Raw genomic sequence first — 21,372 nt, 5'->3', positions numbered from 1 at the left:
TCGCCTCTTCAAAAGGAGATTAAGGTCACCTAAGACAAAAAAACTGGTGTAATGCAAAGAGTATGGAAAGGGGCGACCAATCGGTCCCCCCGAACGTATGGCAGAGTACCACGATCCCCCCGGGAAGCCATCTTGGGCGGGAGGCGAGTCTCGGCTGGTATGCCCGAAGCGGCGTAGCCGGGGCGCGCCTTTTCCCGCCCTCGAGTGGGTTGGCCTAGACACTAACGCGGCTGGCCACGCCCTTGGGGCAGGCAGGGGCGGGTTTACGCCCGCCCTGAAGACGGATAAAAGGAGAAACAGGACCAGAAGGCATCCTCTTGTTCCTGTGCTCTGAAGCTGCACCTCCTCGCTGCACGTGAGCTCGAGACGGAACGAAGAGACAATTTTTGAGCGTTGTAATTCTCTTGTTTGTTTTCTAGATAATCTGCTGGAGAATGCCGAAGAAGGTGGGAAACCGAATGACTACCGACCAGATGCTGCGTGTTCTCATGAAAGAGATGACCGACCTGAAGAGGCGAATGGATAAAAATGAGGAAGGGGGCCCGAAACGTCCTTTGGAGGGAACGGCCCCGGGAGGAAAAGGCAAGAGGCCCAGGAGGGGAGCAGCTGGGGGGGATACCCCGGGTCCCAGTGTCCCGCTCGAAGCACCCACTCCCGTGCCGGAAGAAGGGAATCCGATTCCCGTTGTGGTCACCCCCGTGTCCGGGGAAGATATGCCGCCCGAGCTGGCAGCACAATTAGCAGCGTGGTTGGGTATAGGTAGCGAGGGCGCCACGGCTGTCGACGCGCAGGTGTTGATGAAGCAACTGCGTGAAACACGGGAAGCAGCGAAGGTATCCACGCCGGCTGCGGCCGTAGAGAAGCCACAGGGGACGGTTTTAGTCACAGAGACAGCGTCCGGTTCAGGTAAGCGGCCATTGCCGATTGCGAGGGAAGAGTCGGCACCCTCTCGAAGGGAGAGGTTGGGTCAGCATGTCCCTTTAGCTATAAAAGAAAAGATATGGGCAGGGGAATATATAAACATCTTCTCGTTGCTTACTGATCATTATGAGATGGAGCATGTTAAAAGTCAGAAGGACCTCATGCATCCGAGTGTTTGGCGCGCAAAGATGGCCGCCTTTAAGGTTAATGAAAACATTGGCAATTGGGGCAAGGCGTGGGGAATTTTCACATCAATTTTGGGAGAACGGAGGCCCGAATTGCTACCCGAATTGCCGAGTTATCAGTCACGGATCATGGGGTACTCGGTATCACACGAGGGTAATCATTGGTTTTGCTATGATAATCTTTTCAGAAAAGCGAAAGAACATGATAAAAACTTAACGTGGGATTGTTATGATTCTGTGTCCTGGTCCAAAATGAAGGATACTGGTATGTTGAAAGTGCCATTAGTAGGGAGTAACGTGGGCGAATCCTCCCGTCAGTATGCGGGGACGCCCTTTCGATCAAGTACGGGTACTGACAATCACTCGAGGCCTACCGGTAATGCAGGCAAAAAAGGGGTTTGTTGGAACTTTAACAGGGGTAAATGTACTAGGCCCCAGGGGTCGTGCAAATTTAGACACAAATGTAGTGGGTGTGGGCAATCATCCCATCCTGAGTCCACGTGCAGAGCCAAAATGGGTGATAACGGGGGTAGAGGAGGTGCCAAACAGGTCTAACATAGTCCGAGGGGCGCCTTTACCTACCCCGATTGATACCTTGGCAATGATTCCCTGGCTCAGTGAATACCCGGATCGTACTTCTGCTGGGGTGTTGCGGAACGGGTTTTCATATGGTTTCCGCATCCCAGTAGGGGACTTTCAGGGTGTGGAAAAATGCAAAAATCAGATATCGGTCTTGCAGCATACGACCGTGGTACAGGAAAAGATCCGGAAGGAGGTTACTCGAGGTCGAGTCGCCGGTCCGTTTAGTGTACCCCCGGTGGATAACTTTGTTTGTTCGCCGTTAGGAGTGGTCCCCAAGAAGGACCCGGGTGAGTTTCGGCTGATACATAATTTGTCAGCCCCACGTGGTCTTTCCGTAAACGAAGCGATAGACCCGGAAATGTGTTCGGTACGGTACGCATCTTTCGATGAGGCCGTGGCCATTTTGAATCGCCTGGGGCCCGGGGCGCTGATGGCAAAATCTGATATCGAGTCAGCGTTCCGGTTGCTCCCGGTACATCCAGACGATCAGCGTCTACTGGGTTTCATGTTTCAGGGTCAGTTTTACATGGATAGGTGTATGCCGATGGGATGCTCTATTTCTTGTGCCTATTTCGAGAAATTCAGTAGTTTCCTACAATGGGTCTTTACTAAGAAGACGGGTTTTCAACATGTGATGCATTATCTCGATGATTTTTTGTTCCTGGGGGCAGCCGGGGATCCGGAATGTGGGCAAGCTTTGGCTGCATTTTGTGTTTTAATGAATCAGTTTGGCGTGCCATTGGCACCAGGTAAGACGGTGGGTCCTTCGACTTGCCTCGAGTTTCTGGGGATCGAGTTAGACTCCGGAGAAGGTTGTTTCCGTTTACCAGGTGATAAAGTGTTAAAGTTCAGGGCATCCCTGCAAATGTGTATGAGTGAAGCTAAGGTTAAGCTGCATCAATTACAGCAGTTAGTGGGGCAGTTGAATTTTGCCCTAAGAGTTATACCAATGGCCCGCCCCTTTTCCCGTTCGATCGCTCAAGCCATGGTCGGACTGAAGGAGGGCCATCATCGCACAAGGCTCTCGGCCGAGGTCCGCCAGGACATGCGCATTTGGTTGGCATTTCTGGCGGATTTCAATGGTCGAGTCGTCTGGAACAAACCGGCCGTGTCCTCTGAGGAACTGGGGCTATGGACAGATTCGGCAGGGAGTATAGGTTTTGGTGCCATTTTCGGTACTCAATGGTCTGCACAAAAATGGCCGGCATGGTGGCGAGACAGTGGGCTGACAAGTAACATTGCCTTCCTGGAACTCTTCCCCATTTTGGTGGCCCTGAGAACGTGGCCTGAAGGGTTCAGAGATCACTCTGTGGTATTCTGGTCTTACAATATGACCGTGGTTGAGTGTATCAATAGCCAGGCAGCACGATGCAAATGGATTTTGAGACTGCTCAAGGAAATTGTATTATTATGTATGCAATTGAATGTGCTTTTCAAAGCAAGACATGTCCCGGGGATAATGAACCAGGCGGGTGATGCCCTTTCTCGTCTTCGTATGCAGGCTTTCTGGGGTTTTCTTCCCACAGCGGACCCGGAGCCAGCACCCTTTCCCGAAGCTCTCTGGTCTCTCGGTGCCCCGAACTTCGTAACCTCGTGGGAGAGAGTTTAGCACCCAGGACGAGGAAGGCATATGAAGGGGCGTTCCTTTCCTATTTAGCCTTTTTGGGGACTGCTAGAAATGAGCTTTGGGGGCAAGAGGAATGGGTAGTGAACTTTTTGATGTCTTTACATCAGGCAGGAAAATCGGTGGCCACGGCCCAGAGGCATCGGGCTGCCATTTCCTTTGTTGCTAGGGCTCATGGGATACAGGACCCGACAGCGTCTTTCACTGTTCAAAAAGCGCTACGAGGGTGGCAACGCCTTGAGGGTCGCAGAGTAGACGAGAGGCGCCCGATAGGTTTAGATAGGTTGGCCCAGTTATTATCCAGACTCCCTACAACATGTTCATCTCACTTTGAGACAGTGTTATTCCGAGCCGCTTTTACGCTGGCATTTCATGGAGCTATGCGGGTAAGCGAATTAGTGGCGAGGAACAAGCAGGATGTTACGGGAGGGTTGTGCGCAGAGCACGTTCAAATCAGAGGGGAGACGATGACTGTCTCGTTTGTAAGGTCCAAGACCGATCAAAGCGGGATGGGCGACTGCATAATTATACACAGGATTCCCGGGTCGTCCATGTGCCCAGTGAAGTGTTTAGAGGATTATTTGACACAAAGGGTGGCATCATGGGGGGGGACCTTGTTGAGACACGCGGACGCCACCCCACTGACAAGGTTTCAGTTTCAGCGGGTGCTTGCGATGTCAATTACAGCTGCGGGCTTGAACCCGGGCGAGTTTGGGACCCATTCCTTTCGGATAGGGGCTGCTACAGAGGCTACAGCCAGGGGTCTGAATGTAGAACAAGTCAAACGTGTGCGGCGTTGGTCCTCCAATTGTTATAAAAGGTATGTGCGTTTGCACATGTTGTGAAGCTGTAATGATGTACTCACGCTTCTTGTTTTGTTTGGTTTTCAGTTACGCAAGCCTACGAGGCGGGGCGGACTATGCAGTCGACCCAACACCGGGACAGCGGTCAGACATCACCGGCTGTGAAAAAGGAGGTGTGGGTCGTGGGCCACTCATACGTGAGGCGTGCCGCGGACGTATTCAAAGCAGGTGACATGGTGCACATGGCTGGGGAATACGGGTACAGTGTGTCCTTCTACGGAAAGGGCGGTCTCTGTATTGACCAGTTTAAATCATTTTTCGAGGGTTTGCTAGGGCGGACGAGGTCACCGCCGTCTGTAGTCATAGTACATCTTGGGGGCAATGATTTGGTCACCACTGGTAGACGACTTCTCCTGGAGGCGATGCTTTCCACTGTAAGTTGGTTAGCGAGGAGAGTTCCGGGGTGCACAATTGCGTGGTCCCATATGATCCCACGAAAAGTGTGGCGGGGGGCTATTTCTGTTTCTGCTTTAAATCATTCGGTGAGAAAAATTAATAACAAAGTGAGTAGGTTGTTCCGGTCCAATGCACTGCATTCTATTTCGCATGGGTGTATTAATGATGACAGTATGTATTTGGGGGACGGTGTTCATTTGTCTCGGGTGGGGAATGAGTTACTCATAGGAGACTTCATAGCTTGGCTAAAGATGTTGAAACATGACCTTTAGATAGGAGTTTGGTGGGGGGTCCGGATAGCCGGTCAACTATCCGGACCTGTGGCGGTAAGGTCATGATCGGTGAGCACTAATTGGAAGATCCCTATGAGTGGGCGTTACCCATTACGGATGGGGGCGCTCGGGAGAGGTGGCCATTGGCCCCTCAACGGGGAGGCGGTCCCTTCTAAGGATGGGTCGCCGAAAGGAAAGGGAAGGCGGTCAAGGCTCCTTCATGGGTAGGAGGGGTTACAGCCCCCTCCTGGGGAATTTCCCGGGGCCAGGACGTCTGCGACGGCAGATGTGGTAAGTTGTGTGGGGTGTGGGGGGGGGTCTACGCTACCTTCTAGATACCTCACACGAGCCTCGTACGACCTTTAAGTGGCGTCGAGTTTTACTGGGGCCCCCGTCAAGTCAAGGGAAATTGGTATTTGCACTGGAGGTATGCCTCCGTGCCGCCCCTCACAAGGGAGGGGGATATGTCTGGGTTAGGGATCTTGACACCGGTTACGACCTTGCCGTTGGCCCTTAAACGTTAGGATGTACAATTTCAAAATTTCAAGTAAATGTTTTGTAGGATGTTAGTTCGGCTAGGAGAACCTTTGTATTAGAGGATATGTTAAGGTTAGCCAAACATCGCAATGTGGTAATGAAATTGTACATATTATGAAACTGTTATTTTAATGTTTTAATTTTGTTTCATATTTTAATAAATACGGCCGGGAAGGGTAACTCCCTTCCCGACTTCCAAAAGTTCAAGAACGGTTTCCGGTTTCCCATCCTTGGGGAGTGTGTTGAGAGGGGGTGGCGGGTATCTCAGCCATATGGAAAGGGGCGACCAATCGGTCCCCCCGAACGTATGGCAGAGTACCACGATCCCCCCGGGAAGCCATCTTGGGCGGGAGGCGAGTCTCGGCTGGTATGCCCGAAGCGGCGTAGCCGGGGCGCGCCTTTTCCCGCCCTCGAGTGGGTTGGCCTAGACACTAACGCGGCTGGCCACGCCCTTGGGGCAGGCAGGGGCGGGTTTACGCCCGCCCTGAAGACGGATAAAAGGAGAAACAAGACCAGAAGGCATCCTCTTGTTCCTGTGCTCTGAAGCTGCACCTCCTCGCTGCATGTGAGCTCGAGACGGAACGAAGAGACAATTTTTGACCCACCCACCAGCCCCTGAAGACAGCGAGTGGTTTTAATAAAGTTTGATGGATAACTGTGATTCTAGTTTACAGGTTGTGGTATTATCGTGAAGATTTTGAGTATGCAATAAAGAATGGTCGATTTGTGTTATGTTTTGCAAATAAAGTGATTCTGCTTTAGAGTTCATCAGTACGCATGTGTTTGAATAAAGTTGTTTGCTACTGTTGGTTAGATATAGTCATTTAGTATTTAGTTAGCATTGTCGTATTTATTTTGGTCGGGCGGTAAGGTCATGATCGGTGAGCACTAATTGGAAGATCCCTATGAGTGGGCGTTACCCATTACGGATGGGGGCGCTCGGGGGAGGTGGCCATTGGCCCCTCAACGGGGAGGCGGTCCCTTCTAAGGATGGGTCGCCGAAAGGAAAGGGAAGGCGGTCAAGGCCCCTTCATGGGTAGGAGGGGTTACAGCCCCCTCCTGGGGAATTTCCCGGGGCCAGGACATCTGCGACGGCAGATGTGGTAAGTTGTGTGGGGTGTGGGGGGGGGTCTACGCTACCTTCTAGATACCTCACACGAGCCTCGTACGACCTTTAAGTGGCGTCGAGTTTTACTGGGGCCCCCATCAAGTCAAGGGAAATTGGTATTTGCACTGGAGGTATGCCTCCGTGCCGCCCCTCACAAGGGAGGGGGATATGTCTGGGTTAGGGATCTTGACACCGGTTACGACCTTGCCGTTGGCCCTTAAACGTTAGGATGTACAATTTCAAAATTTCAAGTAAATGTTTTGTAGGATGTTAGTTCGGCTAGGAGAACCTTTGTATTAGAGGATATGTTAAGGTTAGCCAAACATCGCAATGTGGTAATGAAATTGTACATATTATGAAACTGTTATTTTAATGTTTTAATTTTGTTTCATATTTTAATAAATACGGCCGGGAAGGGTAACTCCCTTCCCGACTTCCAAAAGTTCAAGAACGGTTTCCGGTTTCCCATCCTTGGGGAGTGTGTTGAGAGGGGGTGGCGGGTATCCCAGCCATATGTATATATGAGTTACTGAGACCTACTCGTACAAGCAATAATGATATAAACATCCTGAAAGAATGTTTGGGATAGAGAGCAACAGTTCTCAGATGTGTCTCCTATTCTGAGAATTACAAAACAAAACACTAATAAAAGTCAGCAGCAGCCAACCTGAGCTCTCTTCGCTTAAAAACCTAAAACACTGGCACCTGCCCTATAAATAACCTGAGCCCCCTTGAGACCTAAAAACTACCCCATCCCTAAAATCTAAAACTACCCTGACACCCTCATGTCCTGAGCCCTAAAATCCTGCCCCCTGCCGTATAAACAACCCCGAACCTCCGAGCCCTAATAACTACACCCACTGCTAAAACTGCCACCCCAAATCCCCAGCCCCTCTTACCTGTCCACATCGAGCTTTCTGCCCCAACACTTCTTGTTCCTGTCCTTGCCCATCCGGACAGCAAGACCTCTCACCGCCTTAACCACGCATATGCGTAGTTAAGGCATATGCTTGGTTAAAGCAAGTGTGGTTGTGCTTGCGGTGAAATGGCACGGGTGGCTCTGCCCGCATTGTGAAGCCAATTTACCCCCCTAAAATCTGTCCTTTCTAGAACAAGAAAAACACTATAATAAAAGTTGATAGTCTCTTGAGGTCTTCACACTCTGGAAAGTTCGACCACCATCCATCTTAAAATAATTATCTTCAAAAATACAATCACAAGGAGTGACTCCAAAATCTGGAATTCTCTTTCTGTTAGAATCTGGGCAAATGTCATGTGGGTTGTTAGAAGAACATGTAAAATGCTTCTCATTCCTGCAACACTTCAAGAAATACTGTATAAGGTCATTCATATGCTTCTAGTTTGGCAGCTATAAAATTGCTCCAAAGATGTAAAATGTTCAATATAAATATTTTTCTTTTTGTATATGTTATTGTGAACAGTGTATAGATGTTCATATTTATATTTCTTTAAATTGTGTTGTCTGGTCTTTCGGTACTTTTTTCCTTATTTTTTTGTCTAAGTACAAAATTGTGACATACAAACGAATGCTCTGTGACCCTCTCTTACCCCCTCTTTGCATTGTCTGTGGCATATAAATCTATCAATAGATAAATAAGTAAAAAAGTAAAATGTAGCAAAAGTTTTTAAAACAATAACTCATACTAAAAATAGAAGACTATAACATGTATGTAGTGATGTAGGTCTTGTTGTGAGGTCCTCACTCTGTCACATGCAGTTCATTGGTTCTGCCTTTCTGTCCAGGGCGGTATGAGGAGGCACTCTCCCACCTACAGCAGTCTGTTGACCAAAGTGCAATTGATGAATCAGTAATGGCCCGATTTGGTGTACTACACATGAAACGTCAAAATGTGCCTGTTGCAGCTCAAAATTTGTGTGCACTCACGAGGAAAGACCCAAAAGAGGTGGAATTTCTAGTGAAGCTTTTGGACATCAGACAGCGGCAAAGTTTATCCCAGGTAACAAATTGTCTTATTACTTCCTGTTATAGGTTTGACGGCACGCCAAGGGTACCACAGATGGATGGTGATGTTATTATCAAACATTGATCGTATCATTAGCTAAAAGTGAAACATACAGTGGTGATAAAGTCCATAAAAAAAGTCCATATGACAGATTAAAAATATTCAAAGGGTAAAGCATGGAAGATAGAAAGTGGACTAGGAAGGGTAAATTGCTAGAAGCTGAATATTTCTAAAGAACAGGCCTAGCTGTCCTCTGAGATACTATATCATTTTTTGATCTTTCAAAAAACATGTTGTTAAAGACTGCAGAAAATTGGCTTACTGATTGAGGATGTGAAACCACAAATCTGTCAGGGTGTAACACAAGCAAACCTTAAATTAACCTGTGCTCAAACCTCTGGTAGCCTGACCCAAAAGCAGTCAGGCTTAACTTAGAGGTAATGTGTAAAGTATTTATGTAGCACTTCAAATAGTAATAAGGTAAAAGCACAAGACAAGATAGACCCCACACCACTTTAGAAACATAGAATGAAATGTAATAAATATTTTGAGACCAAAACAACAAAAATTCAACTATTAGAACCGGAGATATTGAATTTTAAAGATGTAAGTAAAAAGAGTGCCTAAAAACCCAAAGCACCAACTGTGGTTATCTATTTGCACCTGACTGAAACAAAGTAAAAAAGGGGCCACCTTAGGCTCTCTGAAAAAAGTATGTTAAATCCTGGTTGCAGAGCTGTAGTGTAGTTTCTATATTCCCAATAAGGTCTGCTCATTGGAATAACATATCCTATAGATTTGACGTAAGTCTGAGGTCGACTAGGTCTCTATCGAATATATTAAACTTAATTGTGAGTGCCAGCTAGCTCAGAGGTCACTAGAAACTTTCTCGAATAAACAAGAAGGGATTAGTTTCTGATAACCGCATAAACATGACAACTTTGTTTCCCCAAAAGTAAACGTATCTTCAGAGTCATGGAAACAATAGATAGATAATTTACTCAGTCAATTGTGCATGCTTTGTTTCATCAGTGGTGCAGAGAAATAGAGAGAAGGCGTTTTCAATAAAAGGATTTATTGAACAGTCTTCTTTCTCATGCAAGTAAAGTGAACTGCTACAATCGTAATACTGGTTGCAAAGTATAATGCGTACAGTAAGTAGAGTATTATAAAATAATACTGAAAAAGCATTGTAAGGTTTCTAAACCATTGATAAATACATACATAAATAACAAAGGCTAAAAGTACTCAACTGGTGCTTCTAAAATTTGCCTACCCCAATGTACCTAACCTAAGTCTAGTGCGAGGGAAGACGTAAGTGAGGTGTAGCATAGGTTTAGTTTCTTTGCCAAGAATGTATCCAAGATTTCTCTTAGGGCCTAATCAGCTCCGTACCTTGGTTTTAGAATGAAGGATGTCTGGTATCTCAGTCTCGGACTCGATTTCCCAACACCCCGCAAGGGAAGCTTGGAAACACTGGAGCTGGTTTCTATGTGAGAGAAAGGGCAGCTTCTCGATCAGTGTGTCAGCTGGAGGGTCGGCTTCCTTCGGCACTTGCTGTAGCGAGCTGCGTCGGGCAAGTAGATAGTCGAGCTGATCCGAACCACCGTGTGTTTGCTAGGGCAAGTGTAGGCATATTTATACCTTGAAGGTGCCTAGTTTGACGTAAAGTCGGGCATAATAACATCATCAAAGAACCCCAAGGGAATGGTAGTTCTTTGAAAACTCCATGAGTTCTTGGACAAATCAATATTCAAGCAAGGGAATGTCCCTGACTGCTTAAGCCGATTTTTCCAAGAAATCGTTGTGGCTTTTTGGAACGGGTGGAAGTAGCTATGCCTGTATTTGGACTGCTTTGGCTATGTCTAAATATGGTTATGATTTCTATGCGTATATTAGGGCAATGTGAATTGTACCTATATAAGAGCATAAATCTGGAAAATTTCACTCTGGTCCCAAAACCCCATACAAAAGAGCGTTGCGGATCCCGCATTCAGGATGTGTCGCACAGCGGCAGTTCCAATGGACTGTGGGTGGCGATGTAAGGTCCTCCGTCGAGGATTTGTTGCACGGAGGCAGTTCCAGTTAAGCCACTGATGAGATTTTTGATGTGATGTCCTGCGTAATTGTTGAGGATGCCATCGACGGAGGCTGGAGATGTGAAGTCTTGTATCGTCGATGTGTCGGGTAGTGGTGGTTTAGATGCTTGACTGCAAGTAGATGGGTCAGGCTGTGTCAGTTCTGCCCACAAGACCACAACTGGGCTTGCAAAGCACATTCAGGCCCAGCTCCAAGGCTCCAGGACTGAGATGGTACCACTTGAAAGGACAGAATCACAGCCAGCTGAGTTCAGGTGCTGGACTCAAGGTGGTTGGACCCTTTTCTGTTCCTGAGGCTCTGACCAGGAGGCCAGCCAACTAACCATTGGAGTCACTCTGGCCATCCTGGGTTCAAGATGCAGGGTAAGTCCGTCTTACTCGGGTATCAGGTTAGCAGGGTAGTAGGGCAGCAGAGTAGCAGTCCATCTTGAAAAAGAGCAGCACAGCGTCCTTCTGATTCTTCCACAGGTCCAAATTTGACTGAAGTGTTGGGTCCGAGGGTCCAATATATATCCTTGGTGCCAGCTTTGAAGTAGGAGAAGGTTCTGGAGGTTTCCACCCCAGAGGTGTTTGAATACCTGACTCCAGCGTGTCTGAGGAAACAAAAGACATGGTCAAAGACTTTGTGAGTGTGCTGAGGCAGAGCCTGTGTGATGTGCAAGTGTAGTAGGTGACAGCTCCTTCCCCTGATCACAACACATATTCTCCCTTTGTCTCTTTGTCTTGGAGCAATACACAAAGATCAACTGCCTGTTACACCCAGTCCTGTGACTCAGGATACAGGCTGCGGGCACCAACTCATGGGGACAAGAAAATGCCAACTTTCTAAAAGTACAGTGGCGGTCCATTTCAACTTTTACTTCACAAGTATTCACCAATTCAACCTTTTATTAGCGCGCAAGCTTGCTCCGCGCTCCGCCCAATTGTGCTGCAATTATTAGAACGAACAGGAAGGAACTAGGTAGGACTCCATTTCAAGCTGCACAGCCGTTACCAGCCAATGAATCAAATAAATCAAATTCATATTCTACTTGTGAATTCATCCACTTTTACTCTGCTCATTTCATCTTTTTTATCCTTTTTTTATGAAGAGTTTTATATAGCGCAAACTAGACCCAAACCGAATCGGGTATCAGAACGCTTTACATAGCACCAGTTACGTTACATGAGGACACACATTAATTTTAGGCACGGAGAGATTAAGTGATTTGCCCAGAATCACAGGAGGTTTTGGCGTCATTACCGAGACTCGAACCCAGATCCCCAGGTCCGAGGTCGAGCGCCCTAGCCTCTTATGCATTCACGTTTTTCCACTCAAACACAGGAGAGTCAAAGTGTTTTCAAAAGTCACGATTTATTTAAAACACCCAATGCATTTCGGGACAACCCTCCATCAGGAGTATCTATGAAACAATTAATAATGACAATTAATAAAATGAAACATTAATGGTACAATACACAGACTAAAAATGAAAAATATCCTGTTAAATTTCAATTAATGAAACTATTAAACACTGCTACGTTCTACATAGATCATTTATCTATGACTCCCATCATTGATACAAATACACACCATTCATTGTCCCCATATTTATGCCTATATGAAAAATAAACCTCTGATGCTGCTTAAATACACATGCTTACCATTGGAAACCTTTTATATTATCTAGATTTTAAGAAACATCAAAACTCTAAAGTACATGCACAATACTAATGTTCCAACAGCTTGATATTCGTAACTCTGAGTCAATGAGTGACGCAGTCCATTTAAAACATAATATCATGAAACTACACATTGATCAGTGTAATCACAAAGCAAAAAATAATAATGTCCAAATCGTTCAAAGCATAATCTATTGTATTTTATGTGGTCAAAATCATCACTGACTAGGAAACCAGTCTCCTGTGTAATCCATGAGGTTCACCAAATATGTGCGTTCCATTTCTTTCACTTGTCCATGCTCGGTTTTCTTCATGGGTGTAATATCACCGTTTTTGGACGGAAGATTCGTTCATATAAAGGACAGTGGTGGTGAGATGCACACCGTTTTTTACTCCATTTCAACTTTTACTTCACGAGTATTCACCAATTCAACCTTTTATCTGCGTGCAAGCTTGCTCCGTGCTCCGCACAATTGCGCTGCATTTATTCGAACAAACAGGAAGGAACGAGGTATGACTCCATTTTTAAGCTGCACAGCCGTTACCAGCCAATCAATCCAACAAATCAAATTCATATTCAACTTTTCAATTCATCTACTTTTACTCTGTTAATTTCATCTTTTTAGGTCGAGCTGGCGTTGGAGCGCAAAGCGCTCCCGCAAGCGAGTTCTAGAGTGACCGTGTTAACTGGCACGGGAGCTAGAGCTGTGCACAAGCCGCTACTGGCCTGTGCACGAGCCGATTCAGCTCTGTGAACGCGCACGTCTCCGGAAGACGTGCTGCGCCCGAGCCGCCTCCCGCTTATTCTTTCAGCAAATATTAACGGAGCCCTAGGGCAAAGTTACCGAACAGCACAACAGGTAGGCTTTTTACATTAATGAAAACAGTATGATAGGCCTCGTACACACACCTCCCCTTCCAGTGCTATACTAAATCGATCTAGCAGTGTACCCTAGGTATTGTTGGGTACAGAGTATTTGAGATCTTGCTGTTGGCTATGGGCTATTAACGATGAAAGTATTCTCAAGCTTTGTCTGCGCAATTACATATTTTGTGATGATCATCGTGATTTCCTGTTTGGATTTTTCTGATCCAAGAGAGGTGTTAACAGTCGATAAAGTTGATGTTTATAAAACTGTAATAAAGCGTCCTGTCTCTTTTTGTGTTAACCGCTCATTTGTGAAGTTTGAGGTAGGCGAACTTGACTGCTTGTTTTTCACAGACGGTGTGCTGGAAATGTTATGCAACAGAATGAACTTGCTTGAGTGCAAAGTCTTCTAACTGTAGAACCTAATGTGTGTTTTCACCTCCCCTCAGTCCTTGATCAGGACACGGGGCTGCGACCATGCAATGTGTTTAACTTATTCACAAATGGCTGCTTGAGGCCAAAGTACGCACACCCTCCTTCATTAATGGGTTCTGTTACACAGCCTGTAAAACGCGGCAAACAATGCCAGTGGGAAGGAATGCAGTTGAGTCTGGAAACTATGTTCCACATAAGATTTTGGTATTCTGAAAATACAACCTTAGCAGGAGTGCTATTTGCGACGAGCTTCATGGTGGATAAGGTGTATATATTTTGAAATACAAATATGCTGCCTGGATCGTTGGCCTCGTAGGAAATACTTTACATGGAAATGCACTGCAATTACATATTTGGATGCGAAAAGGACAGATTTATAGCAAATAAGCAACGTTCTTAATTGGAGTGGACCTAAATTATCAGGGTCATTTTGTCTGTTTTATTTTTCTTTTAGGCAACATCTCTCTTCCCTCCCCTCCCCGAGGACCCTTTGAGTCCCAACACCACCCTCCAACTCCACCCTCCAACTCCACCCTCCACCCTCCAACTCCAGCCTCCAACTCCAGCCTCCAACTCCAGCCTCCAACTCCACCCTCCAACTCCAACTCCACCCTCCAACTCCACCCTCCAACTCCACCCTCCAACTCCACCCTCCAACTCCAACTCCACCCTCCAACTCCAACTTCACCCTCCAACTCCACACTCCAACTCCACACTCCAACTCTACCCTCCAACTCCACCCTCCAACTTCAACTCCACCCTCCAACTCCAACTCCACCCTCCAACTCAAACTCCACCCTCCAACTCCACCCTCCACCCTCCACCCTCCAACTCCACCCTCCACCCTCCAACTCCACCCTCCAACTCCACCCTCCAAATCCACCCTCCAACTCCACCCCCACACTCCCACTCCACACTCCCACTCCAACTCCACACTCCCACTCCAACTCCACACTCCCGCTCCACACTCCACCCTCCAACTCCACCCTCCAACTCCACCCTCCCCCCTCCAACTCCACACTCCCACTCCAACTCCACACTCCAACTCCACCCTCCAACTCCAACTCCACCCTCCAACTCCACCTCCAACTCCACATCCAACTCCACCCTCCAACTCTACCCTCCAACTCTACCCTCCAACTCTACCCTCCAACTCTACCCTCCAACTCCACCCTCCAACTCCACCCTCCAACTCCACCCTCCACCCTCCAACTCCACCCTCCAACTCCACCCTCCACACTCCAACTCCACCCTCAAACTCCAACTCCACCCTCAAACTCCAACTCCACCCTCCAACTCCAACTCTACCCTCCAACTCCACCCTCCAACTCCACCCTCCAACTCCACCCTCAAACTCCAACTCCACCCTCCAACTCCAACTCTACCCTCCAACTCCACCCTCCAACTCCACCCTCCAACTCCACCCTCCACCCTCCAAAACCACCAACTCCACCCTCCAACTCCAACTCCACCCTCCAACTCCAACTCCACCCTCAAACTCCAACTCCACCCTCCAACTCCAACTCCACCCTCCAACTCCACCCTCGAACTCCAACTCCACCCTCAAACTCCAACTCCACCCTCCAACTCCACCCACCAACTCTACCCTCCAACTCCACCCTCCAACTCCACCCTCCAACTCCACCCTCCAACTCCACCCTCCAACTCCACCCTCCAACTCCACCCTCCACCCTCCAACACCACCCTCCAACTCCACCCTCCAACTCCAACTCCACCCTCCACCTCCACCCTCCACCCTCCAACTCCACCCTCCACCCTCCAATTCCACCCTCCAACTCCACCCTCCAAATCCACCCCTACACTCCCACTCCACACTCCCACTCCAACTCCACACTCCCACTCCAACTCCACACTCCCACTCCAACTCCACACTCCAACTCCACACTCCAACTCCACACTCCACCCTCCAACTCCACACTCCAACCTCCAACTCCAACTCCACCCTCCAACTCCAACTCCACCCTCCAACTCCACCCCCCCCTCCAACTCCACACTCCCACTCGACACTCCCACTCCACACTCCAACTCCAGCCTCCAAATCCAACTCCACCCTCCAACTCCAACTCCACCCTCCAACTCCACCCTCCAATTCCACCCTCCAACTCTAACTCCACCCTCCAACTCCAACTCCACCCTCCAACTCCACCCTCCAAATCCATCCTCCAACTCCAACTCCACCCTCCAACTCCACCCTCCAACTCCAACTCGACCCCCACCCTCAAACTCCAACTCCACCCTCCAACTCCAACTCCACCCTCCAACTCCACCCTCCAACTCCAACTCCACCCTCCAACTCCACCCTCCACCCTCCAACTTCACCCTCCACACTCCAACTCCACCCTCCAACTCCACCCTCCAACTCCAACTCCACCCTCGAACTCCAACTCCACCCTCCAACTCTACCCTCCAACTCCACCCTCCAACTCCACCCTCCAACTCCACCCTCCAACTCCAACTCCACCCTCCAACTCCAACTCCACCCTGCACCCCCAAATCCACCCTCCAACTCCACCCCCACACTCCCACTCCACACTCCCACTCCAACTCCACACTCCACCCTCCAACTCCACCCTCCAACTCCACCCTCCAACTCCAACTCCACCAACTCCACCCTCCCCCCTCCAACTCCACACTCCTACTCCACCCTCCAACTCCAATCTCCAACTCCACCCTCCAACTCCACCCTCCAACTCCAACTCCACCCTCCAACTCCAACTCCACCCTCCAACTACACCCTCCAACTCCAACTCCACCCTCCAACTCAACCCTCCAACTCCACCCTCCAACTCTACGCTCCAACTCCACCCTCCAACTCCACCCTCCAACTCCACCCTCCAACTCCACCCTCCAACTCCACCCTCCAACCCCAACTCCACCCTCCAACTCCACCCTCCAACTCCATCCTCCAACTCCAACTCCAACTCCACCTCCAACTCTACCCTCCAACTCCAACTCCAACTCCACCCTCCAACTCCACCCTCCAACTCCACCCTCCAACTCCAACTCCACCCTCCAACTCCACCCTCCTACTCCACCCTCCAACTCCACCCTCCAACTCCACCCTCCAACTCCACCCTTCAACTCCACCCTCCAACTCCACCCTCCAACTCCACCCTCCACACTCCCCCCTCCAACTCCACACTCCCACTCCACACACCCACTCCACACTCCCACTCCACACTCCCACTCCAACTCCACACTCCACCCTCCAACTCCACCCTCCAATTCCACCCTCCAACTCTAACTCCACCCTCCAACTCCAACTCCACCCTCCAACTCCACCCTCCAAATCCATCCTCCAACTCCAACTCCACCCTCCAACTCCACCCTCCAACTCCAACTCGACCCCCACCCTCAAACTCCAACTCCACCCTCCAACTCCAACTCCACCCTCCAACTCCACCCTCCAACCCCAACTCCACCCTCCAACTCCACCCTCCAACTCCATCCTCCAACTCCAACTCCAACTCCACCTCCAACTCTACCCTCCAACTCCAACTCCAACCCCACCCTCCAACTCCACCCTCCAACTCCACCCTCCAACTCCAACTCCACCCTCCAACTCCACCCTCCTACTCCACCCTCCAACTCCACCCTCCAACTCCACCCTCCAACTCCACCCTTCAACTCCACCCTCCAACTCCACCCTCCAACTCCACCCTCCACACTCCCCCCTCCAACTCCACACTCCCACTCCACACACCCACTCCACACTCCCACTCCACACTCCCACTCCAACTCCACACTCCACCCTCCCACTCCAACTCCACCCTCCAACTCCGACCTCAAACTCCACCCTCCACCTTCCACACTCCCTCCTCCAACTCCACACTCCCATTCCAACTCCACACTCCCACTCCACACTCCACCCTCCAACTCCACCCTGCAACTCCAACGCCACCCTCCAACCCCAACTCAACCCTCCAACCCCACCCTCCAACTCCACCCTCCAACTCCACCCTCCAACTCCACCCTCCACCCCCACCCTCCAACTCCACCCTCAAACTCCAACTCCACCCTCCAACTCCACCCTCCAACTCCACCCTCGAACTCCAACTCCACCCTCAAACTCCAACTCCACCCTCCAACTCTACCCTCCAACTCTACCCTCCAACTCCACCCTCCACCCTCCACCCTCCAACACCACCCTCCAACTCCAACTCCACCCTCCAACTCCACCCTCCACCTCCACCCTCCACCCTCCAACTCCACCCTCCAACTCCACCCTCCAACTCCAACTCCACCCTCCAACTCCACCCTCCAACTCCAACTCCACCCTCCAACTCCAACTCCACCCTCCAACTCCACCCTCCAACTCCACCCTCCAACTCCACCCTCCACCCTCCAACTCCACCCTCCAAAACCACCAACTCCACCCTCCAACTCCACCCTCAAACTCCAACTCCACCCTCCAACTCCAACTCCACCCTCCAACTCCACCCTCCAACTCCACCCTCCAACTCCACCCTCCAACTCCACCCTCCAAAACCACCAACTCCACCCTCCAACTCCACCCTCAAACTCCAACTCCACCCTCCAACTCCACCCTCGAACTCCAACTCCACCCTCAAACTCCAACTCCACCCTCCAACTCTACCCTCCAACTCTACCCTCCAACTCTACCCTCCAACTCCACCCTCCACCCTCCACCCTCCAACACCACCCTCCAACTCCAACTCCACCCTCCAACTCCAACTCCACCCTCCACCTCCACCCTCCAACTCCAACTCCACCCTCCAACTCCAACTCCACCCTCCAACTCCACCCTCCAACTCCACCCTCCAACTCCACCCTCCAACTCCACCCTCCAACTCCAACTCCACCCTCCAACTCCACCCTCCAACTCCACCCCCACACTCCCACTCCACACTCCCACTCCAACTCCACACTCCAACTCCACACTCCAACTCCACACTCCACCCTCCAACTCCACACTCCACCCTCCAACTCCAACTCCACCCTCCAACTCCACCCCCCTCCAACTCCACACTCCCACTCGACACCCCCACTCCACACTCCAACTCCAGCCTCCAACTCCACCCTCCAATTCCACCCTCCAACTCTAACTCCACCCTCCAACTACAACTCCACCCTCCAACTCCACCCTCCAAATCCATCCTCCAACTCCAACTCCACCAACTCCACCCTCAAACTCCAACTCCACCAACTCCAACTCCACCCTCCACCCTCCACCCTCCAACTCCACCCTCCACACTCCAACTCCACCCTCCAACTCCAACTCCACCCTCCAACTCCACCCTCCAACTCCAACTCCACCCTCCAACTCCAACTCCAACCTCCACATCCACCCTCCAACTCCACCCCCACACTCCACACTCCACACTCCACACTCCAACTCCACCCTCCAACTCCAACTCCACCCTCCAACTCCACCCTCCCCCCTCCAACTCCACACTCCCACTCCACCCTCCAACTCCAACTCCACCCTCCAACTCCAACTCCACCCTCCAACTCCACCCTCCAACTCCACCCTCCACCCTCCAACTCCACCCTCCAACTCCAACTCCACCCTCCAACTCCATCCTCCAACTCCACCCTCCACCCTCCAACTCCACCCTCCAACTCCACCCTCCAACTCCACCCTCCAACTCCACCCTCCAACTCCAACTCCACCTCCAACTCTACCCTCCAACTCCAACTCCACCCTCCAACTCCACCCTCCAACTCCACCCTCCAACTCCACCCTCCAACTCCAACTCCACCCTCCAACTCCACCCTCCAACTCCACCCTCCAACTCCACCCTCCAACCCCAACTCCACCCTCCAACTCCACCATCCAACTCTACCCTCCAACTCCACCCTCCAACCCCAACTCCACCCTCCAACTCCACCATCCAACTCTACCCTCCAACTCCAACTCCACCCTCCAACTCCACCCTCCAACTCCACCCTCCAACTCCACTCTCCAACTCCACCCTCCAACTCCAACTCCACCCTCCAACTCCAACTCCACCCTCCAACTCCAACTCCACCCTCCAACTCCACCCTCCAACCCCACCCTCCAACCCCAACTCCACCCTCCAACTCCACCCTCCAACTCCACCCTCCAACTCCACCCTCCAACTCCACCTTCAACTCTACCCTCCAACTCCAACTCCACCCTCCAACTCCACCCTCTAACTCCACCCTCCACCCTCCAACTCCACCCTCCAACTCCACCCTCCAACTCCACCCTCCAACTCCACACACCCACTCCACACTCCCAATCCACACTCCCACTCCAACTCCACACTCCACCCTCCCACTCCAACTCCACACTCCAACTCCACCCTCCAACTCCACCCTCCAACTCCACCCTCCAACTCCACCCTCCACCTTCCAACTCCACCCTCCAACTCCACCTTCCAACTCCAACTCCACCCTTCAACTCCACCCTCCAACTCCACCCTCCACCCTCCAACTCCACCCTCCACCCTCCAACTCCACCCTCCAACTCCAACTCCACCCTCCAACTCCACCCTCCAACTCCACCCTCCAACTCCAACCCCACTCTCCAACGCCAACTCCAACTCCACCCTCCATCACTCAGGGCCTCCACAGCATCACTCAGGGCCTCCAAAGCATCTCTCAGGGCCTCCACAGCATCACTCAGGGCCTCCACAGCATAACTCAGGGCCTCCACAGCATTACTCAGTGAATTGATACTTGCATAGCGCACTACTCACCCGCAAGGGTCTCAAGGCGCTTGTACGAATACCGCTGTGGAACCCATCCTGGCTTTCCCTGTGAGGCGTCCACTCCTGGGCACCCCCAAGGTGGAGGCCAGGCATCCTTAGCGTTGTGGGGGCCGTTGTGGAGATTAAGCAAGCTATTGCCCAGAGTTGCAGAGTGGGACTCCATGATTGGAATAGGCACCGAGGCGAGAATTATCAGGTCCGTGGAATTTAGAGCCCAAGACTCGCCGAGGCGGGGAATTGAACCCTGGTCCCGGACTAGACCTCTGCATCAGGGTCTGCCGCTTTAACCATTGAGCCACACTTCTCCACAAGGCATCACTCAGGGGCCTCCACAGCATCACTCAGGGGCACCACAACATCACTATGCGCTACCAGAGCATCACTGAACGCCACAGCATCACTGAACGCCACAGCATAACTCAGGGCCTCCACAGCATCACTCAGGGCCTCCACAGCATCACTCAGGGGCACCACAACATCACTATGCGCTACCAGAGCATCACTGAACGCCACAGCATCACTGAACGCCCAGCATCACTCCGCGCCATCACAGCATCAATCTGTGCAACCATTCAACTACAACTGGTTCAAATATGTTCGCTCAATGTTTCAAGCTTTATTACAAATGTCACAAAAAGATGTTAATATTTCACTTCTGATCTTGGATTTTCATCACAATAAAATACACTGAACATATTCTTCACAAAAGTTATTTACAAATGTTTAAGCTATTGCCATTATAAATTACAATCGCTTTTATTTAAGTATTATTTATTTAAAAAAATTAAAAGCCACTGTAATTTGTAATATCAATACATCTAAGTCACGTAAATACAAAACATGTTGCATTACAAATGCTATAGGTGTCACATTTGCGAAAGATATAACTATTGGCATCGTAAATGACAAAGCTATTAATTTAGCTATTTTCAAAACAAACACATAAATAAAAAAATTGTCATATACAAGACCAATAGCTCAAACTTTCCTAATGCGAGACCTATTGCATTGCAAATGCTTGTTTATCCTTTGATTCCTTCGATTTATTTTTCTCATTCTCTTATGCATTCACGTTTTTCCACTCTCTCCAGTCAGAGTGTTGTGCTGAGGCCCCCC

General features: G+C 50.1%; 1 protein-coding gene across 1 annotated transcript in view; it reads left to right on the top strand.

Annotated features, from left to right (window-relative positions):
* Positions 1–21,372, top strand: part of TTC34 (tetratricopeptide repeat domain 34) — a 554,282-nt gene that overhangs the window by 442,890 nt on the left and 90,020 nt on the right. The window contains exon 7 of the mRNA XM_086920058.1: positions 8,253–8,467. Coding sequence (XP_086776184.1) covers positions 8,253–8,467 — 215 coding nt within the window. The remainder of the gene's footprint in view (positions 1–8,252; positions 8,468–21,372) is intronic.

This window comes from Lissotriton vulgaris, chromosome 5 (genome assembly GCF_964263255.1).
Source record: "Lissotriton vulgaris chromosome 5, aLisVul1.2, whole genome shotgun sequence".
Lineage (NCBI taxonomy): Eukaryota > Metazoa > Chordata > Amphibia > Caudata > Salamandridae > Lissotriton > Lissotriton vulgaris.
This window is presented reverse-complemented; position numbering and strand designations above follow the sequence as displayed.